At 40.7% G+C, this 22218-nt stretch overlaps 1 protein-coding gene across 3 annotated transcripts in view; it reads left to right on the forward strand.

Moving 5' to 3' along the window:
• The window catches only part of LOC126259279 (tubulin epsilon chain-like), a 136363-nt gene that overhangs the window by 37498 nt on the left and 76647 nt on the right, over window positions 1-22218 (forward strand). For all 3 annotated transcript variants that reach the window (XM_049955925.1, XM_049955924.1, XM_049955926.1), the window contains exon 4: window positions 10394-10582. In XM_049955925.1, the coding sequence (XP_049811882.1) occupies window positions 10394-10582 (189 nt within the window). The remainder of the gene's footprint in view (window positions 1-10393; window positions 10583-22218) is intronic.

The following is a 22218-nucleotide window of genomic DNA, read 5'->3' on the forward strand; positions in this document are numbered from 1 at the left end:
ATTGCCAAAGAATATGAAGAAAAATGGAATTTCCCCAGGTGTTTGGGAGCTATAGATGGGAGGCACATTGACATTGTGGCACCACACAACAGTGGAACAGTTTATTTTAATTATAAAGAGCACTTCAGCATCATTTTGCTAGCAATTGCTGATGCTAATTATAGAATAATTTACGCTGATGTTGGCACACAGGGGAGGATTTCAGATGGTGGTGTCCTTAAAGACACCACATTTTACAAAATATTAGAAACCAAAACTTGTAACCTCCCCGCAAAAATTTTGTTAAATAAAAATGGAAATGGAGCCAAGCGTAACCTCCCCACAAAAATTAAGGAATGAAAATTGACCATAAACCAACAACAATATTAATTAAATAATGAACCATGAACGAAATGTAACCTCCCAAAAGAAATAATAATATCTGGTAAATTTTATAAGGACAGCAGCGCTGACCTTCGGCCCTGTGTTCTGAATAACAAAAGCAAAAATTCTTACCTCAATAAAAACTGCAACTATTTCTGCTCTTATTTATCGACACAGCTTCGTGCAATGCTGGCGTATATTTTTTTTTATTCTTGGAAGCAATGATAATGCGTTGGAAAAATTCTTTAAATTGAAATGAATGTTTTTCTTTAAAAGAGTTACTTTATAAAAAAATTATTATTGGGGCATTTTTTCTGAACAAATTAAATTACAATTAACATACATTATTAAATATGCGCAATGCTGCTTCTTTACCTTCTACAACAATACTCTTCCTCCAGAGTCCTGACCAGAGTCGCGACCAGAGCACACAGCCGACGCATGCCGACTCCCACAGACTACTACGGTCCACTCGCTACTAAAGCCGACCGACTACTACTGTATTCGACTGACTACTGCTGCAGACTCGCGCAGACAAGCGCAGACTGACTTCTACTGTCGACTCGCGACAAGCAACAACTAACAATAAACTACTCTCTGGTCAGAGATTCTGTCATGCCTCACCCATCGCCGGCGAAGCATACACCTTACAAACTTTAAATATACCACCATCAACTCCTCTTCCTGGTAGGAGCAAGCCTGTTCCATATGTTTTCGTTGCTGACGAAGCCTTTGGCCTAGAGGAAAATATTGTGAAACCATTTCCAGGTCTGCATGAAAAAAATAGTTGGCAACGTATTTTTAACTATAGAGCATGCAGGGCAAGAAGAGTAATAGAAAATGTATTTGGGATTATAAGTGCGGTTTACAGAGTGCTGAGGAAGCAAATGCTTCTCAGTCCGGAAAAGGCTACAGTGGTGGCACTAGCCTGTGTTTATTTACATAATTTTCTTCAAAACAGAAAATCTCAAAGGTATTGTCCAGCAGGAACATACGACAGAGAGGGAGATGATGGCAACGTAATACCTGGGTCCTGGAGGGACACCCCTACTGTGCTGGAGCCACTGCCCAGAATTGGCCGAAGAACTTCATTGCTGAATGACAACAGATGAGAATATGCTGAATACTTCTGCAGTATTCAGGGCTCCATCCCATGGCAGTATGGAAAATAAGTTCCACATCATTGTTAAATGATGACATAAAGTAATATGCTCTATTCTTCTGCTGTATTCAGGACTTCAAACCATAGCAGTATGGAGAATCATGTTTTTCAGTGAAATTGTAAATATTCACATTATGTAAAGCATTAGCACGAAAAACTGTTGCCAAATATATGATTAATAAAATAATATAACAAATTTACTTACTGGTACTACTTCATGTGTGCTCCTATGAGAGAGTTGTTTGTAATTGTCTCTTATGAACTGCATATTTTCAAAAGCATACCATGAAGAGTGGTACACATTGCTTGTAGCACCTCCAGTTCCTTTGCTGCTCTTCCTTTTCGCTAACTCGCGACTATATTGGCTTTTTAAATTATGCCACTTGTCCTCACATTCCTTCCTTGACACGTTAAATGCCTTGGCAATTTCCTCCCACTCGTCGTACCTTTTCTGAGTGTTCTTATAGTCTCCTAGTTTCACATCCCAAATACAGGGATGCTTGCGCACTGCCTCTATAAAATGCAGTGTATTTTGTTTTGACCAAGAAGTCATGGCAAATTTTAAAGTATTACACGCGGGCGCAACACACGACACAATACACAAATAACTACACAACAAACGACAGTCGGCACCTCCAAAACTCAAACAGCCACCAAAGAGCCTGGTACTACGCATACGCTAATCGTCAAAATAAGCGGCAGGCGACAAGACGACAGGAAATAATAGTACTGCGCATGCGCAAGTTCTTAAAATGTCGCTCATACATGTCGTGTTATGGCCAAAAAGCGATATACAAAATGTATACACGACATGTGTGAGCTCGAGGGTCCGCATACAAGTTCTGTGAATTTTTGTGTGAGGTGATGTATCGCGACATGTCAAATTGACATGTCGCTCATACATGTCGCGATACATGTATCCCAGTGTAAACGTACCTTTACACCAACAAGCACTTCACAAAATTCCACGAAGCAATAGGTGCCGCTACATGAAATCTTAATGAGCCCCAGCGTATCAACTCGTGCAACAATCCTAAAGCCTTGTGCATTGTTGGTAGTTTTATGTAAAGAAATTTATTTTTGTTGCTACGAATTTTGAAAAGCTGCTACATTTGAAGATGAACAATTCGGAATTCCTATTGACTTCGTTGGATAATATATGAAAATGCAGTGGTCGAAACTCGGGGTGGAGAAAAAAGCTCGTGTAATACCTTTTTTTAAAAAAGTTTATTTACTTACGCAGAGGTTTGGCGCCAATTTTTATCTTTGTACCTGCAAAGCACGCCTGTAGCGCTACATACGTTCGATGGCAGAAGTTAGTTGTGATGGCACCTACCAACATTTTTCAGAACTTCCGCTTCCTTTGCACTCGATTCTAAGCCGCAGGCGGTTTTTTGGATTACAAAAACCGAAAAAAAGTGCAGCTTAGATTCGAGTAAAAATGGTATGTTACTTAGTGAACATAGTTGCAGTGGCCTCTGTTCGGTATTTGAAATTTAAAAGTTGGTAGGAAATGGCACCCCTCAGGGAAGTGAGAGCAAGTGTTAGGAAGGAACACCAGCTGGACTCATTATGTGCGCCTGGGGGCCTCATTAAACATGTTGAAGAGGCTGTTCTGGCAGCCATCGATGGAATGGGCTGTAACTATCTGCAAATTGTGGCAGACACTGGAACAAGTAATTTTCGGAGAAATGGCATTTTAGATTAGGCGACTGTGCTTCCAGTCCAGATATTGATAACTACAGAGGACCCGGAAGTTAAAATGTAAGCAGCTGTCACGGTTAGATTTCAAATTCTTTTACGTTTCAAATTCGTAACTTGCTGATTGTCAAATAGGTGTTGGGTGTGTAACTCAGTTATAATACATTTTAAAATATCATCTGGGCTCAGTTGTTATGCACTGACCGGCACTTTGCATTGTGTTCAGCAACAAATAATGTAGTCATAAATGCACAGAAGTACTTGTAAAATATATTTATTTCATCACATCACAGATAAAACTGACACGGGTGTACTGGTTACAAAACTGGTTCAAGACATGCATTGCAGCTATCGCCACTGGTGTTGTCAAACATCCAGCAGTTACAAAAGCATTCTTTATATAGTAATAATTAAACTTACAATTGAAATCTCAGTGCTTTCATGAGACTGATTACAGACTTAAGTTTGGCAGATAGTGATAACAAGTTTTAAGTAATTATTATGTTGAAAGAAATCTGGTTTTACATAAAAATTGCATGAAATATGTATTGCAAACAAGTGATTGACTACATTCCTTAATTGCTTTGTAATTGCACCATGACTTTTGATACTAACATGATTTCAGTCTCTTTACATTGAGTTCAGGTATTATTACTACTACTGCTTTTCTGTATCCTCTTCTCAAAAATAATACTCTCAGAGGTTAGTTAAATTTGCACAAAACTTCAGCACACATTATCAGTGTTCATAAATATGGCACATGCAGGACAATGCAATTGAAAGGTTTGTGAGTATATAATGTCACATAAATATTATTGCAGTCTCCAAAATGCTTGGCATTGACCTTTTCAACATATACTATTCCATTCTGCTACATTACAAAGTGTCAGTATAAGATCAAGAGAAATGCCCCCTACAGATAAGAGTACTATTAAAATCTTAGCTATTAATTGCAGAAGCATTGACAACAAAGTACCAGTGTGACAACAAAGTATCAGTGTTTGAAGGCATTGGAGCTCACAAAATACAAGTTACAGGAAGCTTCTTAAAACCTGAAATTGACAGCAGTGAGATTTTGCAAAAAAGTGAAGTGTATACTAAAAGGATAGGCTAGTGGTTAATGGAGACAGTGTATTTGTCACAGTAGACTGGGGTGTCCATTTCATTTTCATTGAAAAATTGGACATTTAAAGTAAAGTAGAGAAAAACCTGGGACAATGAAGAAAAAAAAAAAAACGGGACATAAATATTGCATTGACTAAATTTAATACACATGCACTCAGATGATCCCAAATCACTTTTTACAATTATTCTGCCACACTATCACTGCACTTTTCACTTTTATGTACTTTATCAAGAAGTGCATTTTCGTTTGAAATTGTATCATAAAAGTCAGTACACAATACACTATTAAAGCGTGTTTTGACAATGAGCAAGGCTCTCACTGTTTCAACTTTCATTCTGTTTTTTTTTTTTTTTTTTTTCATCTGACCACAAAGAGTTCACTAATGAAAACACACATTCCACAGCAGCATTTGACCCAGGAATTACCAGACAAAACTCCATCAAATGAATCATGTTTTTCATGTTAATGTTTTTACTTTTGAAATAAGCAAATATTTTACACCACGTTTCATTAACACTTTCTTTGTCTCCTTCTTCACTTTTTATGAAGTTCTGTGCACATGAAAATTCATCGAGCAGTTCGTGTTCGTCAACAGGAAAATTTGGTACAATACTTTTAACAAAAACACAACAGTCCTGAATATCCTCCCACTGTACCTGCTCCTTTTCAGTATTAACCCAGTGAAATTCTTTAAAAGGTGTGACAAATGGTAAACACCATTCTTTAATATACTCAATGCAAAAATCATAGAAGATGTCAGCATGGATATGAAATTGTTCTACAGTAATTTCACCCTCTTCTTCCAGCTTTCTTAGATTCTCATGTACAAAGGATGTGAGAAATCTTTCAGATTTTCTACATTGTAATTTGCCCAATAATTTGTTTATTTCTTGATAAACTTCCATTATTGTGATTTCTTGTTTCTCAATACATTTAATTGTTGTGGAGAAAGGATTTAGCTGGGTAACAAGAAAATGTAGAAGAACAATAGACACAAGGTTATCAAAGAATTGTTTAAGGATAACAGGACACTTACCAAGGGAAATGATATATGGTTTCAAAGCAGGAAATATCTTTACAGTTCTTTCCAATGCTGGTAGCAGAGATAGCCACCTTTGCCTTGCTGTGCCCAAGTACAGATTTGTATTCAGTTTCAGTAAACTTACAGAATGGCTTCAGAGATTCAACCCTTACTGTATATATGTGGAAATGCTGGTAGATTTTGTTTACAATTAATTGGCAGTCGATGGGTAGGCAATCTGAGCCAGTTTGTAAGGAATTGTGCACCGCATGTGCTGGCCAGCCAACACCTACTATATTATTCACTGTGTTCTGTTGCAGTTTATAGAACAAATTGTTTTTTCCTTTCCTCTGCTTACCACCAAAATTGGGGTTAGTGTTGTCTGCAGAAACTGCAGTCACCTTTCCCTCAAGATCATATTGCTTTAAAACCTCCAGCACATAATTCTGAAGTAAATCCAAAGTTTCTCCAGCTAAATTAACCAATTCGAGCACTTTGACCGTGGTGCCACTTTCAGGGTGAGAATACCTGAAAGGAGAGGAACCAACTTCAAATCCAGATGATTCCATGTATCAATCATTACATAAATTAATCGAGCGCTTTCCAGTTCATTTAAAGCCTGCTGAGCTGCATACGGTGCAATAACATTTGAAATGATTGCATTACATTTTGTGTGTCCACATGTGAATTTAGGATTGAAAAGTTTTTTAACAACTGCTGTAGTACAGTCCATTGACTTAAAGCTATGGTTATGCATTGCACTGTGGTATGGAAACGTAACTTCTTGTGCTGCCAACTGCCTATCCATTTCTGTTACTGATTTTAAGTTTACATAGTAGTCACTCACGCATTTATTTGCTCTTTTCGTTTGATCACTCATGCGCTGTTTCTTCGTCTTAATGTGATTCACAATGTCAGACCTTCCACCATGACCAATAACAAATTTTGATCTGCACAACGTGCATTTTACAGTTTCTCCACTGCCAGTGATAAAAGGAAACTCACTTTTTACATTGCTGTTAAAATTACACTTTCATTTTGGCATAATGAAACAGTGATTGCACAGTGCAAAACATTAACAGTGTGGTGACGGAAGCCAGAGAGAAAGTATCAGTGGTGTAGAGTATCTCTGGACCGAAAGGACGGATTCAGTGGATCGATTTAGAAGAGAAGAATCTTCGTTGTTATTCGTAGCCTATTGTGCGTTTAAAATTACTCGCGATTTTTGACAGTTCGGTACATGTTTGGGGTATGTTGAAAGTCATCACATGCCTCCTAGCGTAAATAATTGCGCAGTTAATAGCAAGTCAAACAACCAGTAGCGTAAAATACTCTAGCCAAGCAGAGTCATAAAAAAACGGGACATTTGAGTGTCCCCAAAAAAACTTTCGGGACAGCGGGACATTTTGGTAAAAAAAGGGACTGTCCCGGGAAAAACGGGACGAATGGACAACCCTACAGTAGACAAGAAACTCATATGCATCAAGGTAGATATTGAAACTGCAAATGAGACTGTGTGGGCAAGACTGAATGTCAAGGATGGGCATAAACTTCTAACCAGATCCTTCTATTGACCACTAGACTCACCTCCAGATGTAACCAAAAACATTAAAGAAAGCCAAAGTTCACTAGTGTGCAATTCCCTAATCATACTGTCACTGTCAGAGGAGACTGTAATTGTCCAATAATCAATTAGAAAAATTACAGTTTTGTACATGGTGGGTTTAAGGAGATGTCTTGTGAAACGTTGCTGGACGATGTCTCTTCAAACTGCCTACACCAAATGCTTCAAAAGTCCACTTATGATGGAATTTAATTGGATCTAATAGCAACAAATAGACCTGTTCTCTTTGATGATGTCCATATTTGAAACTGGTTTCAGTGACTATGAGGCAGTTGTAGCAACAATGATTACCAAAGTAGCCTATAAAAGGCAACTAAAACAAGTAGAAAGATGTACACGTTCAGCAACTACTGCAGAATCTTTACTTGTTGTTGCGAACGGATGCAGTTCCCTTTTCTTTTCACAAGACACTTTAATTCCTCTAGTGATCCATGTTTTCTTTTGTCCCCCCCCCCCCCCCCCCCTCCCCCCACAACAGCTGTTTAATGTCCTTTCTGATTACCTTATGCGGAAAGCTATTTTCAAATAATGGTATGAATTTGTCATGTAATAGATTAAATTTTATGTCAGCATTTGGTTCATTATAAATTTCATCCCTTCTCATCTGTTGTGAACTGTTCTCATAAATGTTTGTGCTGATCTCTTTAATTATTCTAAGTGCTTTCCGCTGAGAAGTGTCTATTCTGTAACACACTGTCTTATTTATCCTAACTGTATATCACATTACATTATACAGTTATTTTAATGGCAGCACAGACATTCACAGGTTGACATCCTTGGTTTCAAGAGTATTGCCAGATCTGATTGTCATAAGTCCATGATATTTTGGCAGACTATCGTTCCACTGTCATTAGATGCTGCTGATGGAGTGAAGTGTCTGCTGTTGGCTTGCAGTATTTAACCTGCCTGTCCAGAGTTCAGGCCCTGTGGTAGTAAGGGTGTGTGCAGCTGTGATAGTGGAGGGGAGAGCCTCATTTGGCTTTCACCTGCCGTCCATGTTGCACCTTGCATCTGCGTATGACGTTTTGCTTTGATGAATCTTAGTATTTGCTCCTGTGCCATGCTCACTTTGAAGCCAGAGTCCCTGTTGATGAAATTATCAGTCGGATAAAACGTAGCCCTAAAATATATCAGTTGTGACCAGGACTTGTGTTTGCTGGTAATTCATTTAATGTCCGTTTTAAGTGCAGTTTTCTGCTATATGAGAGTTGTTAGTCTGTAGTAAGTGGGCATGGCACTCACGTTCTGTACATCAATCTTCAGTGCAGAACACAGCATTGAAAACAGTAATAAAATGAGTTACCAGCAAACAAAAATTCTGGCTACCCATAATAAATTTTGGGATTGCATGTTCGAAGAAGCTATTGAAATTCAATTGATGGATAATTTAATCAACAGAGACACTGGCTTCCAACTGAGCACGGCATGGGACCCAATACTAAGCTCTGTCAAAGCAAAATGTGACACCTGGATGCAAGATGCAACAAATATGGCAGGTGGAATGCAATTGAGACTCTGCCTACCATTGTTCTTGCTGCATGGATCCCACCACTGAGCACCATGCAGGACCGATGAGACCTGTCTCTTGACCAGCAGATATAAATACACCCATGCATGTAGCATACACTTATTCCATCAGCTACATGGTGGTGGTGGAACAGTTGTCTGCTGAAACATCATGGGCTTTTGACAGTTATATCCATCAGTACGCCCAAGAACAGTCAGCAGCATATATTCTGGGAAAGCCACAAATCACAGGTCACAGGTGTGTTTGACCCAAGAGAGAAAGTCATGGAGTCAGTGAAGATACAGAACTGGCAGGCACTTGAATACATATGTGAACTATCGTGAGAAAGCCTGCTTACAAAGTTCCAAGAATCAGCTTTAAGTGGTGAATTGAGGAATATATTACAACCCATATGTATGGCTCTCAAAGAGACTGGAAGGTCAAGATTAGCTTAATTACAGGTGCACAGAGGCATTTAAGCAGTCATTCTTCTCGCAGTCCGTATGCGATTGGAATGGGAAGAAGCCCTACCATGCACTTCACAGTGATATGCAGTGTGTGGATGTGAGTGGTTGAAAATTACTGATTTTCCTGGTTCTGAGTGGGTCCAAAAGGACAGGGCCATCTTATTCTCCTTCTTCTTGTGTAACCTGGGTTTGTACTCCCTCTCTAATAACACTGATGATGATGGGATACTGTACACACGTCTCCTTCATGTTTTGATTATGCTTACAGCTACATTTTTACTCTGCAAGTCCTATAATATTCCTAATTTTATTGATTATGTTTGTACAATATACCTATAGTAAGAAACACATTTGTAGAAGTCACCACCTGTACTTCTAATTTAAAAATTGTTCTTCATGTAATGTGGACTGAATGTTGGACAGTGCCTGACTAGAACACATTAACCATCTTTTGAAAAGGAAAGTTGCTACTCACCATATAGTGGAAATGCTGAGTCGCAGATAGGCACAACAAGAAAACTGTCACAAATAAGCTTTTGGCCAACAAGGTCTTTGTCGAAAGTAGACATACGGTGAGTAGCAAATTTCCTTTTCATAATATTGTTATATTTCATCCTGAATTTTCCATTGTTTGATACATTAACCATCTTTATGTGACTCATTCAATAACAAAGTAAACCTGTTAAACATTGTCCTGCTCTTCTGTCATCACAGTGCCAGTGATACTGACTTGATGAAGATAGCAGTTAGATAGCCATATGCAAAGACAGGCTGCAGAAAAAAATTTAAAACTACTTCTCTCTTCATCCCGCTATTTATGTGACACATCGTTGTTGTATGAACTGTGACTATACGTGTCTCAGAGTTTCCAGGGAATATAAGAGAGTTGAAGAAGGTCCTTTGATGATATCTTCCACAGCAGGAGGTCTCATTACAGTAATTCACACATGCAGCTGCAATGTAATATCCATGTGCTACCAGTTATACTTGAAGTAGTGTTTTCTGTCATTTTTTGTATGATACAATAAGAAAATTAAATTCATGTCATGTGGTGATTCTTCGAATTAGCTGTAAATTCTGATGGTCTACCAGTCACTCTACTCAATCACTAGCATTACAATGTCTCAACAGTTCCATCTGGTTCTTCGAGAAAGAATGTTCTAAATGACAGTACAATGTCTCCAACAGATGTTGCGACAAATCTGGAAGGAAGTTGAGTTGGTGTTATCATCTGTCTGACGAGATGAATATTGATAAATATATTGCGTTGAACATTTTAAGAGTCATAACCTTACAGCATGACTTCTAGATTAGAATAGAATAAATTGTTTACTAAGTTTAACAACCTTGTCTTGACTGGTCCTTCGATTTTCTTGAGAGATTATATGCAACAGAGATTTCTACATTTTTCTTTCCTTTCAGGGCTGAAGGAAACTTGTCTCATGGTAGAAGATACGCAAGCAAGATAGAAAACTTGCTTCGGAAGTCAGCAGAATCTTGCGATCAGTTGCATGGTTTCTTGCTCCTTTTCTCAGTTGGAGGTGGCACAGGCTCTGGTCTGGGATCTTCTCTGCTGCCATTATTATCAGACATTTTTCCAGATGTACACAGGTACTGTGCACTGTACTACAACTAAACATTTCGTAACTGGTTTATGAAATTTTTGTCGTCATATTAGATAAGAAAAATTTATTAACAAATTACAATTGAAGGAATTTTGGGTTCAGTTAATGGAAAAGTCACAAATGTTTCACAGAAATGTGAACTGCATACTCTTTGAAATTTTCAAATATGAGAAAGAATACAAGTTACATTGGGAAGCAGCTATGGCTATCTGTTAGTACCTTTTCAACATGTTTCGAAACACTATAAGTGCAATGACGGATTGATATGCTTCCTCTTTCTTCGACAGTTGAGCATCTGGGTTACAAGTATTATACTTTATCAAAATAATTTAAAGTTTTGTTCATTAGTGCTCCATGAAAATCATTACAAATCTATTTTGAAGTATTATGAATATGTAAACTCATATAAGAAATCTCTAAACACCAAACTGCAGTTTAGAGTTAAATCTGCAAAATGTGCTGTAGAAAACTTTCCTAACCTCACGAATAAATAAAAAAATGCAAGTTCCTAGACCTATTGCACAAAAAATTTTAAACTCTTTTTAGGAATGTGTGATGTACTTAACATCTGCACAAGTCTTACCTCAACCAGCACATACAACAAACTGACCAAGGCTTGTGTAGCCATCAGTCAGCCATTGGAAAACATAAAAAGGCTTTTATTGTGCATTTATTACTAAAACAGCATATCTAAATCAAACACACAATTCATGCTTATGCACTGCTTCCTCTGACATATGATTGACAGTAAATCTTACATATTGCCTCTCATCCATTATGTGCGGATGCTTCAGCAGATATAAATAATATTAAAACTTATTACCAACAATAGTGTTACACACCCAACAGGATTAGATCTATAATAGGTTTTACATGGTGATGATGGTATTTTTCTTGGACACTTCATTTATGATTTATTTGCAGATTGCTCTTTCATATTCCATACTGCTGCTGTGCATATTAAATTACTGAAGTGAGTTTTTTAATCATCAGAATAAATATTCCAACTTGCTATTCAAGTTGTACTTGGTTATTAAAAATTATAGTGCTTTCTTTCGACAGTGCTAGTCAAGAGCTGTCAGTGGACATTTTATTTGTTTTGATAGCTTGATGAATTTGAAAGTTAGTAATCTGTAAAGAACAAAAATAGATATACATATTTCATTGATTTGAGATAATGTAATATTTCATCCACAGTGTGTATCTTTAAACATTCTTTTACTCAGTGGCAGTGTTTGTTAGGTAACTTTATTATATCCAGATCAAAATAAAAGTGATTGACATCTAGCTGTTTACATGGCTGTTGCCATAGCAACAGCCAGTTTGAGAGCACATTTGGCTGCACCTCCTGTTCTGTTCACCATTGTCAGATCTCTCTGCTACTGCAGTAACAACTACTGCAGCTTGTTGCAGATGACGCTCGTGAGCGGTAATGTAAACAGTTGTGGTCTGTTTTGCTGTGTGCTTCATTTCTCTGTGTGGGGAATTTATATTGTGCTACAGAATGTCTGAAGCTTGCAGGGGAAGTGTACAATCAAGTTTGGTTGCTAAATGGAAAATTCAGCAATCTGCCCGTGTTTTACTTGGTCACACGTATGAGTTTGTGTGCTTGATGTGAAAATATTTCAAGAAGGAGAGAGGCAATGGTGTAACTCTATTGCCTGTAATGAAGGGAGTCGAAAGAACTGTAGATGCTTTGAAGACACGCAAAAATACTGCCGTTAAATTTGTAAGGAGAAATACTGTCCAGAAGGGGAAGAGCTTGGTTCATCCAAACTGCAGACACCCAGTAAAACGAAAAGAACAGAACCACGTATAAGAAACTTTGACCCTTTTCAACAAGTTGCAGTTCATCGCCATATATATGGGTATTAAGAAAAGAACATTCAACTGTAAAAAAGCTGTGTGTCACTCTTCGTGAGGCAGAGTTATTCAGTGGCAGCAAGATGTCTTTGTCAACAATTGTCAGAGCCCTCGGTTTTCTGTACAAAAAAATTAATGGACGGAAAATTATAAAGGAGAAAGGTGACAGTGTAGCATGGCGTTGTTGATTTTTAAGAAATATCATTAATGTGCCATTTGAAGGCATTTTGTGTCTCTACGAAACCTGGATGAAGGCCAGTTATTCTGTCAGAAAACCATGTTGAAGTGGCAACTATTGGAAAACCTAAATCGGCCCTCCCTACTGTTCAGTTATTAAAGATGGCAATGAAGAAAGCTGCCACTGTTGAATGATTGAAATGCCCTAATGTGAAAATTCAGGACCTTTATGTAAGACACAGCTCAGAAAAAAAGCCACAGTTTGAACAGTATGTTGTGGACGAAATAGCTAAAGAACGTGGGCACAGAGTTCTTAAGCTTCCACCATACTGCTGCCACTTCAACACCATCAAAATGGTTTGGGCACAGATTAAACATAAAGTGGCAACAAGTAACAAAAGCTTTGCTGTGACAGAAATTCAAGGACCGTTAGAGGAAGCAGTGACACAAATGACACCAGAGAAGTGGAGTGATGTTGTGCTCCACACAGAAACGGTTGTTAAAGAAGCATGGAAAAGTGAATTGAATGTGGAGAGTAAGACTGAAAATTTAATTATATCCTTGGACAATTCCAGTGACTCGTCCATGGACGAGAGCTCAGATAACAGTGGTGCAAAGGAAGAAAGTGATTCTGAACTAAGTGGCATTACAGTGTGTTACCTGTTGCTTATAAGAGATATACAAATAATAGGAACCAGGTATCATTTTATACGCAGGAATGCGTTTGTTAAGCTTCATTAAAAGGCAGCATGAGAAGATAGAGCAGTAAGGAATGGCACAGGTGTCGCTGCTGCGCCATACTGCGCACACGTGCCCTGACGAACCAACAACATCGCCCCCTTCCTTGCTCAGATGTGCTTCGCTGTCAGTCACTTGGTTATTCTGATCTGGGTATTGTTCTTGTTTTACTTTTATGACAACTGAAATAACTCGCAGCTGTCTCAGTTTCTGTCGTATTGACCCATCATGTCATACACTGTCTTGAAACAGCCACTTGACAGTGAGTTCCACACTCAGTAACTTTTCAGTTTGCCTGCTTTTCTCAAGACTGCCAAAACTTATTTTGTGGTTTGTACGCCTTTGTCAGTAGCATTGGCTGAGCAATTGTCTTTACTAAATCTGGCAGCTTCAAGTTGACATAGCAATTTTAAGTATTTCTTCCAAAGGGATAGAACTGCTTTCATTTTTTTTCCTCTATGGTGTAGGAAAGATCAGAATATCTGTTGCACTGAGCATTAACCTGACAGTCCAAGATTAGCTAACTGTCACAAAATATGGTATTTTTCAATTAGCAGCTTCCCTGTTAATCTCACTATGCCAGATTCTTTCTGAATTGGTGAGAATAGATTACAACAACTGAAAAATTTAACAGTTGTTAATTATTGATGCAGTTTGTGACAGATACATCCTGTGGTTAATGTATACATTACTAGTTCCACATCCATGAAGTTTCTTCTTCAGGATGAAATGTATGCAACTGGGTGAATAATTAATAAACGAAAGAATCAAGTAATGAAAAGGGTTGTCTCAGGCTCTGGAAATCAGGGAATATCAAGAAATTCCTAACGTGTCAGGGAAATCTGGGGGGGGGGGGGGGGGGGGGGAACCACTGAAAAAAATCTCTTTTTTGTCTCAGTAGATGAAATGATTTCTTTACTGAGACATCATGCATTGTCAGTGGTTGGGTGCAGCTGAGCACGTGCGTTGCTTCCCTACTCACTCATTATTAGTGCTTCTCATCTTCCTACCAATCCCCTCAGCTTGCAGTTGATGCTGCCACCACTTGTCACTGTTAGCGTAGCAGCTGCGGATGAGAGGCAGGGAGGCACAATGAGTGGTTTGTTTGGATCTGATTCTCAGAGACTGTAGACGCTGTGGCCGGAGATGGTGGTCATCTGTGCGTAAGTTGTGTCTGAGTGATTATGTGAATTCTGGTTTTCTGACAAAGGCTATGGCTGAAAATTTAGTTGTGAGAATGTGATTGTCTTTTCTATGTGCCTGTCTGTGGCTCAGAGGTCATCTTTACGGTGAGTTGCTACCTATCCTCATTATTATTGATCCTCAGAGTATTTGCCCAAGTTATCCATTTCATGGATTGATCACTGCGGTCCCATTTCATCAACATGGTGTCTGTGACTCCTGAATAGCTGGGCACACTATTGGATTCCTGCAGCAGGTCAAAACCGCAGGCCATTTCTGCAGGTATCTCTAAGAGGTCAGGCCTGCCGATCTGAAGCCCTTCGTTTCCCACTAACGTGCATGTCCTGCCCATCAGATCTAGTCTCACCGACCTGCCCGCAGGCCGCGCCTGTTTGTATGTGGCATAATACAACAGATTTTTGTGGTTTATCCATGGACCAAGGACTCTAGTGCTCCTCAGTAGGTCAGAGGCCACAGGCATTGGATTTCAAAAACTGCGACTGTCTCACCTCAAGTACATTGCAAGGTGTGGCGTTTTATAGACATTTTATTTATTCTAGCACATTTTGGCACTTTGAAAGTAATTTATATATTAGAAAGTATGTGCAATCAGAAGGAAAAAAAAATATGGCTGTCGCTGGCAGTTTGTACGCTGTGTACCCAAATATTTCTCAAAAGAAAAATCACATAATAGCTGTAAAATAATAGATGTTACATAGTTTGTGATAACCGACAGTAATGAACATAGTAGAACCAACATTTTATTGGCAGTTACCTATATTGTTGGGTTACACAGCTCTTCCCCACCTTATACATAACTTTCAAGAGCCCTATGTTTTTCTGAGGTTATTTCTGAAATCAGTGAAGGTATTTTAAATCTGTCTTGTGACACCAAAGAAATGCTTATTTTTGTCACAAAATGTGTTTTGTTTTATTGAAATACAATAACATCTGTGGTCTTAATGAAACACATGTACTGTTTGGCTTGCTGTCTCCATCTAAAAACAGTTCGTTACAAAAGATGTTGATGTTGGTTCTTAAGATTTTTGCTCACATTAGGAAACACAGTCTGCTTGCAAGTTTTATTTAGATATTTCCTTGTTTGGCACTTTTTTTCGCGTACCATAGCTGCAAAGATGGATTGTCAACTTAATGTCTGTACTTACCCTTGAGATCTCAAAATTTGTCAGGGAAAAATGCTAAAACTTGTCTGGAAATCAGGGAAATATCAAGGAATTTCACTTGAGGATACTTGTGGTAACCATGATAAATGTAACCTGTTTTGAGTAAAAACCATTCAGTTATCATGGTGTGTCAATTGAGTCACAATTTAAGAACTGTCAAAACTCTCAATGTCATAATCTTCAGAAGTTAAAGCCACTTACTGCTGACATGAACACATGAGTAAATAGTGCTAAGATGGCTCCAGTTAAGGCACACTCAGCAGTGACAGCTACAGCAGATAAGAAGTTGTGAATGCTTTCGTGTGCAGTTGGGGACAGATGCATTGTACGTCAATGTAAGAAACCAAACTAGCAGCATTTCCTCCACATTGTGAAGTAGTGACTTGCAAGATGGGATATGTTCTCCAGAGGTATTGGTGAAGACTCGTGTTCTGACCCATTCTGATATTTCGTTACATGGGGTTTCAAGCATCAGGTGTGTGCAGTATTCCTTGTGAACATCTCAGTTTTTAAGTGAGAGAAACCTTTTGCTCTTTTTGTGAGCACTGTGCCAAACATGTGCTGTGTAAAATGAAGTGAACCAAATAGATTGTGGTGGAAAACTGCTTAGAGAATGACCACTATTGCAAAATATTAAACTTATTGAAGTTTGGTTATTAATGAAGCATTCAAAATTAAACCAAAACACAGTAATTTCAGCAGAGTCTAGAATTACAAGTTTTGTGGAACATCGGGTGGGCTTTGGACACTAAGTAAACACAAAGAAAACTAATCATCTTGATGTTGAAGCTCTTTCGTCTGTGGTTGCTTTAACAATAACATGTGTTTTTGAGTGGGGCCCACCTTTAGCAAAACAAAATTTTGTTTTTTGTACCAGACATGTTTCACTGCAGTTGCAGCATCATCAGTGTTTTTTTTTATGATTATGGCTGTTAAACATAAGGAATGTTCTTTACTGTTTAAATACATGTAAATATTAGTTTCTAAATTGTAATTACAGGTTTTTGAAGAGCACATACCTTCCTAGGCAACGGCCTTGCGACAGTGGATACTGTTATAACGTCAAGTTGAACACATATATTTCAAAACGATACAACACATGTAAGTCACTGAGCAAGTTGACAAAGCAAGACATGTGATCATGATAACATTCAAGTGAGCACTGAGTCCAAGTCTAGCGGCCGCTGGCTGGCTGGCCGCTTAGGTGGCGCAGCTGCTGCATTGCTGGCAGACAGCACCGCATGTAGAGGACGCGCGTAATTGCGCGGCGCCACTTTGATTGATCGGCAAGTCACAACACTTTTCCCCTCTTTTGAAATTTTTGCACTGGTCTTGATGGAAGTGGCCTGTAGATTGATAATGTCCATAAGCGTTGTATGACTGGCCGTAAAGTCTCGAGGAGGAGGCTTCCCATACGGACGGAAGTGTCCCCGATGATAATGGGTTGAGATGACAGGAGATGTAGGGGTCAAATCTGCTGGGGCCCCGTGCACCAATCTGCCCATTGCGGCAAGTCCCATTGATATAACAGGAGACATGGGCGATGTGTCGGCGTCCGTAGGAGAAGGAGGCGAGTAGAGTTGCTCAAACAGATGATGGTCATCCGGTTCCTGCATGGGCACATCTCCTGGTGGTGTCCGTTCTTGTACGGGCACAGAGATGACGGGGAGAGGGCTGCGTTGCGAGTAATGAGAGATGCCAAGAATCCGAGCGTCAGGTAGAGCCGAAGGTGGTGTAGCAGCATTCGGAACAGGCGTTGCTGGCACACGAGGCCGAAGCTGGTCCAAATGACGCACTGCAACACCCGTGTCCATCTGGATTTCATACAGGCGTCGGCCACGGTGTCATAAGATGCAGCCCGGACTCCATTTTGGCCGCCTGCCATATCCCCGTACCCATACAAGGTCGTCGGTGGTGAACCGGCCAAGCGAAGGCACCTGCGGCCGTGAGGTGGAAGGCCGCAGAAGATGAAGTAGCGTGCAGGGCTATCGGCCATGTAAGAGCTCAGCCGGGCTGTGGTCGCCCATGGGGGTGAAACGGTAAGAAGCCAGTAATTGGAGAAGCGCATCATCAGCAGCAGAAGAAGTCAGGAGCTTCGTCATCTGAGCCTTAAACGTGCGGACCGGTCGTTCAGCCTCACCGTTTGATTGTGGATGGAACGGAGGGGCTGAGACATGCATGACTCTGTGACGAGCACAAAAATCCGCAAATTCGGAAGAGGCAAATTGCGGACCATTGTCAGTAACAATAGTAGAGGGAAGGCCTTCCAAAGAAAAAATGCGGGCGAGAGCACTTGTGGTTGCCGCGGTGGTAGGTGACATGCAACGGACAATGAAATGAAAGCTAGAGTAGGCATCAATTATGAGTAGCCAATAAGTACCTAAAAAAGGTCCTGCAAAGTCAGCATGAATGCACTCCCAGGGCATCTCAGGCGAAGGCCACAGTAACAAAGATGACTTCGGGGCGGTGGCCTGTGACGCACAAGGGCCGCAGGCAGCGACCATGTGTGCTATTTCAGAGTCGATGCCAGGCCAGTACACATGACGGCGCGCCAGAGATTTTGTGCGAGAAACACCCCAGTACCCTTGGTGAAGGAGGCGCAAGACCGAAGCATGCAAAGACGCAGGTACCACAACACGCGGCGAAGCATTGTCTTTGGAAAGGAGGATAACACCATCCCTAGCCGTGAGGCGGTAGCACAAAGTGTACGCAACGGATCAGGAGTCTTAGCAGACGGACGATCTGGCCAATTCTTCTGAATACAGTGTAAAACCCGGGAGAGGGTAGGGTCAGAACACGTAGGAGCCGCCAGCTGGTCCCCGGTGATGGGGCATCATCCACAACCCACTGCTTGGCAACATCCAGGTGAAAAGACAGAAGTTTGTCCCTATCGAATGCCAAAGCAGGACCCATGTTGAGCCGTCGGCCGGAAATGAATCTCATAATTGAAATGACACAAGTAAGGAGCCCAACGTTGGAGGCGGTGTGCAGCCTTGTCGGGAAGTGACGTTGATGGATGAAACAAGCAAACAAGTAGTTTGTGATCCGTAATGAGATGAAATTTGGATCCATAGAGAAAAATATGAAATTTATGAAGAGCATAAATAATGGCCAAAGCTTCTTTTTCAATTTGAGAATACTTTTGTTGGGCATCTGTGGTCGTTTTGGAGGCATAAGCAATGGGTTGTTCAGAACCGTCAGAAAAACGGTGCGCAAGGACTGCACCGACTCCGTATTGAGAGGTGTCCGTGGCAAGAACAAGATGTTGGCCAGGTCGAGAAGTAGCCAGGCACTGGGCCTGTTTCAGCATAGTCTTCAATTTCTGGAAAGCCGCATCGCATGACGCGGACCAGTGAAAAGGCTCGTTTTTATGCAACAGACGATGCAATGGCTGAGCCACCGAAGCAGCAGATGGTAAAAACTTGTGAAAGTATGCTATTTTCCCCAAGAAGGCCTGCAGTTCCTTAACAGATGAAGGTTAAGGAAGGGCATCGATCACAGCGACAGTTTGCTGAAGCGGACAAATACCATCCCGAGAGAGTTGAAACCCCAAGTACATGATAGATGCCTGAAAAAATTGTGATTTCTGGAGATTACACTTAAGACCAGCAGTCTGTAAGACATGAAAAAGTGTGCGGAGATTTTGAAGATGTTCTTTGTAAGACATGAAAAAGTGTGCGGAGATTTTGAAGATGTTCTTCAGTGGTGGAGCCAGTGACAACAATGTCGTCCATGTAATTGATACACCCAGGGACAGGGAGCAGTAATTGTTCCAAGAATCGCTGAAAGAGAGCAGGGGTGCTGGCAACCCCGAATGGCAATTGTTGGTATTGATAGAGGCCGAAAGGCGTGTTAAGGAGCAGAAGCAGCCGGGAAGCAGCGTCGACAGGAAGTTGATGATAAGCTTCTGACAGGTCAATTTTAGAAAAATACTGGCCACCCGAAAGTTGAAAGTTTAGTGAACAATTCTTCAGGCCGGGACATTTGGTAAGTGTTGATGAGGCATTGTGCATTGACTGGCTTTAAAATCGCCACAGAGACAAATATCACCATTGGGCTTAGCAACAACAACGACGGGAGAGGACCACTCACTGGAAGTGACAGGAAGCAAGACCCCTGAAGTAGTGAGACGATCCAGCTCCCGTTTTACCCGATCACGAAGGGCCACAGGGCTGGGCCGAGCCTGAAAAAACTTAGGCTGACCAGTGGGTTTGAGCATGATAGGAGCTTCAAAGTCGTTTGCACTGCCTAACCCAGGAGAAAAAAGGGACAAAAATGTCGTCGACCAGGAATCCAATTGAGCATAAGGAATAGCATCAGAGACGATATTGACAGAGTCATCTATGGAGAACCCAAAAACGCGAAAGGCATCGAAACCAAAAAGATTTTCTGCGTTAATCTGGTCGACCACAAATATGGGAACAGTGCGAACGATGGATTTGTAAGATACCTCAGCATTAAATTGTCCCAAGAGAGAAATCTTCTGTTTATTGTACGTCCGTAATGGCCGAGTGACAGGTGATAGGAGTGGAGAACCCAACTGAAGATACATTTGAGAATTAATGATAGTGGCAGCAGAACCAGTATCCACCTGCATGCGAACATTCCGACCAAGGATTTGGACTGTGAAGAATAACTTCCCTGAAAGGGAAGAAGTGCAATTGACAGACAACACAGAAGCAGAATCAGCGTCACGGTCATGAACATCATGTATGCGGTCGGATTTGCAAACGGAAGACACATGACCCTTCTTTTTGCAATTGTGACACACGGCCAACGTTGGGGACAATCTTCGCGTGAATGTTTCGTAAAACACCATGGACATGAAGGAAGTTGCCGGGGGTTTTGCTGCAGTTTCTGAGAGGGTTGTTTACGGTTAGGCCGAGGCTGCGTGTGGGAGCATACTGCAGCCACGTCTGCCGATGGGGACACGCCGCACACGTCGTCAACAGCGCACAGAGGCTGTATGTCCCTGACATCACCCCACGCCTCTATTTGCGCTCCAGCGGCGCGAGAAATTTCAATGGACTGCGCAATGGAGAGGACTTCATCTAGAGTCGGATTTGCCAACTGAAGGGCACGTTGCCTTACTTCTTTGTCGGGCGCCGACCGGATAATAGCATCACGTACCATGGAATCTGCGTAGGATTCTTTGTGAATGTCAGTAACAAATTGACACTTTTGACTGAGGCCGTGAAACTCAGCAGCCCAAGCTTTGAATGATTGGCGAGTCACAACAGATACACCAGTTCCCGTGAGATCACTGAAGTTAAGCGCTGTTGGGCATGCCCGTCACTTGGATGGGTGACCATACAGCTGCCAAGTGCTTTTGCCATTTTTCGGGGTGCACTCAGCCTCGTGATGCCAATTGAGAAGCTACTAGACTGAATAGTAGTGGCTCCGGGCAAAGACAACCATCATAACGACCGGGAGAGCGGTGTGCTGACCACACGGCCCTCCTATCCGCATCCTCAACTGAGGATGACACGGCGGTTGGATGGTCCCGATGGAACACTTGTGGTCTGAAGACGGAGTGCTAATACCTTCTTAGCACATGGTGTACTTTTTGTGCAGTATTACGTTTTTACAGTGACTGTTTTTTTTAAAGTTTGTCACCTGCAACTATATACAACTTAATGTAGTCAAAACATTTACTCAAAAATTACGATTTCTAAACTGTAATGGCTATGCCTGAGATTAATAAGTCATGTGAAAGGTTGTGTGTGTGTGTGTGTGTGTGTGTGTGTGTGTGTGTGTGTGTGTGTGGTGTGTGTGTGTGTGTGTGTGTGTATTTACAGTATGTTTCACTTACTGTTTCTTTTTTTGTCATCTTCTTCATTGTCAAGTTCTATTATTGAGTTGTCACTGTCACTGTTTACCAGCTAGATGAAACACCCAGTTGCATCCAACAACTCCATAATGATATGAAAAAAAAAACCCTTAGAAACAGAAAACAAGAAAATGTTACATTTCCTTGACCTCATACTACACAGACACAACAACCAACACCAGTTCTCCTTATTCAGAAAAGTAACCACCACCAGCACAGCCATTCACAAACATTCCAATCATCTGACTACACACAAACTAGCCGGTTTCAAATATATGCTACACAGACTGAACAAAACTCCACTCATTGAAAGCAACTATAACACTGAATTACAGACAATCAGACAAATAGCTGTAGAGAATGGATATGACACAAACACTACAGATAAACTGAACCACAAAATTAAAACAAAATTAAAAAAGACACCCAACACACAAAAGCCTTCTCACTAACTTACAAACACACAGAACACACAAATGAACAAGAAATCCACAACAATAAACAAGTGGTTGACTCTCACCTAAAACAACAAAGTAGCCCACAGAATAGGCAACATACTCAAAAAACAAGGGCTTAAAATAGCCTACAGGACAGACAACTCAACGCAGGGGAAAATAAGGACAACCAACACAAGCACAGACAAACACA

This window comes from Schistocerca nitens, chromosome 5 (assembly GCF_023898315.1).
Source record: "Schistocerca nitens isolate TAMUIC-IGC-003100 chromosome 5, iqSchNite1.1, whole genome shotgun sequence".
NCBI classification, from domain to species: Eukaryota; Metazoa; Arthropoda; class Insecta; order Orthoptera; family Acrididae; genus Schistocerca; species Schistocerca nitens.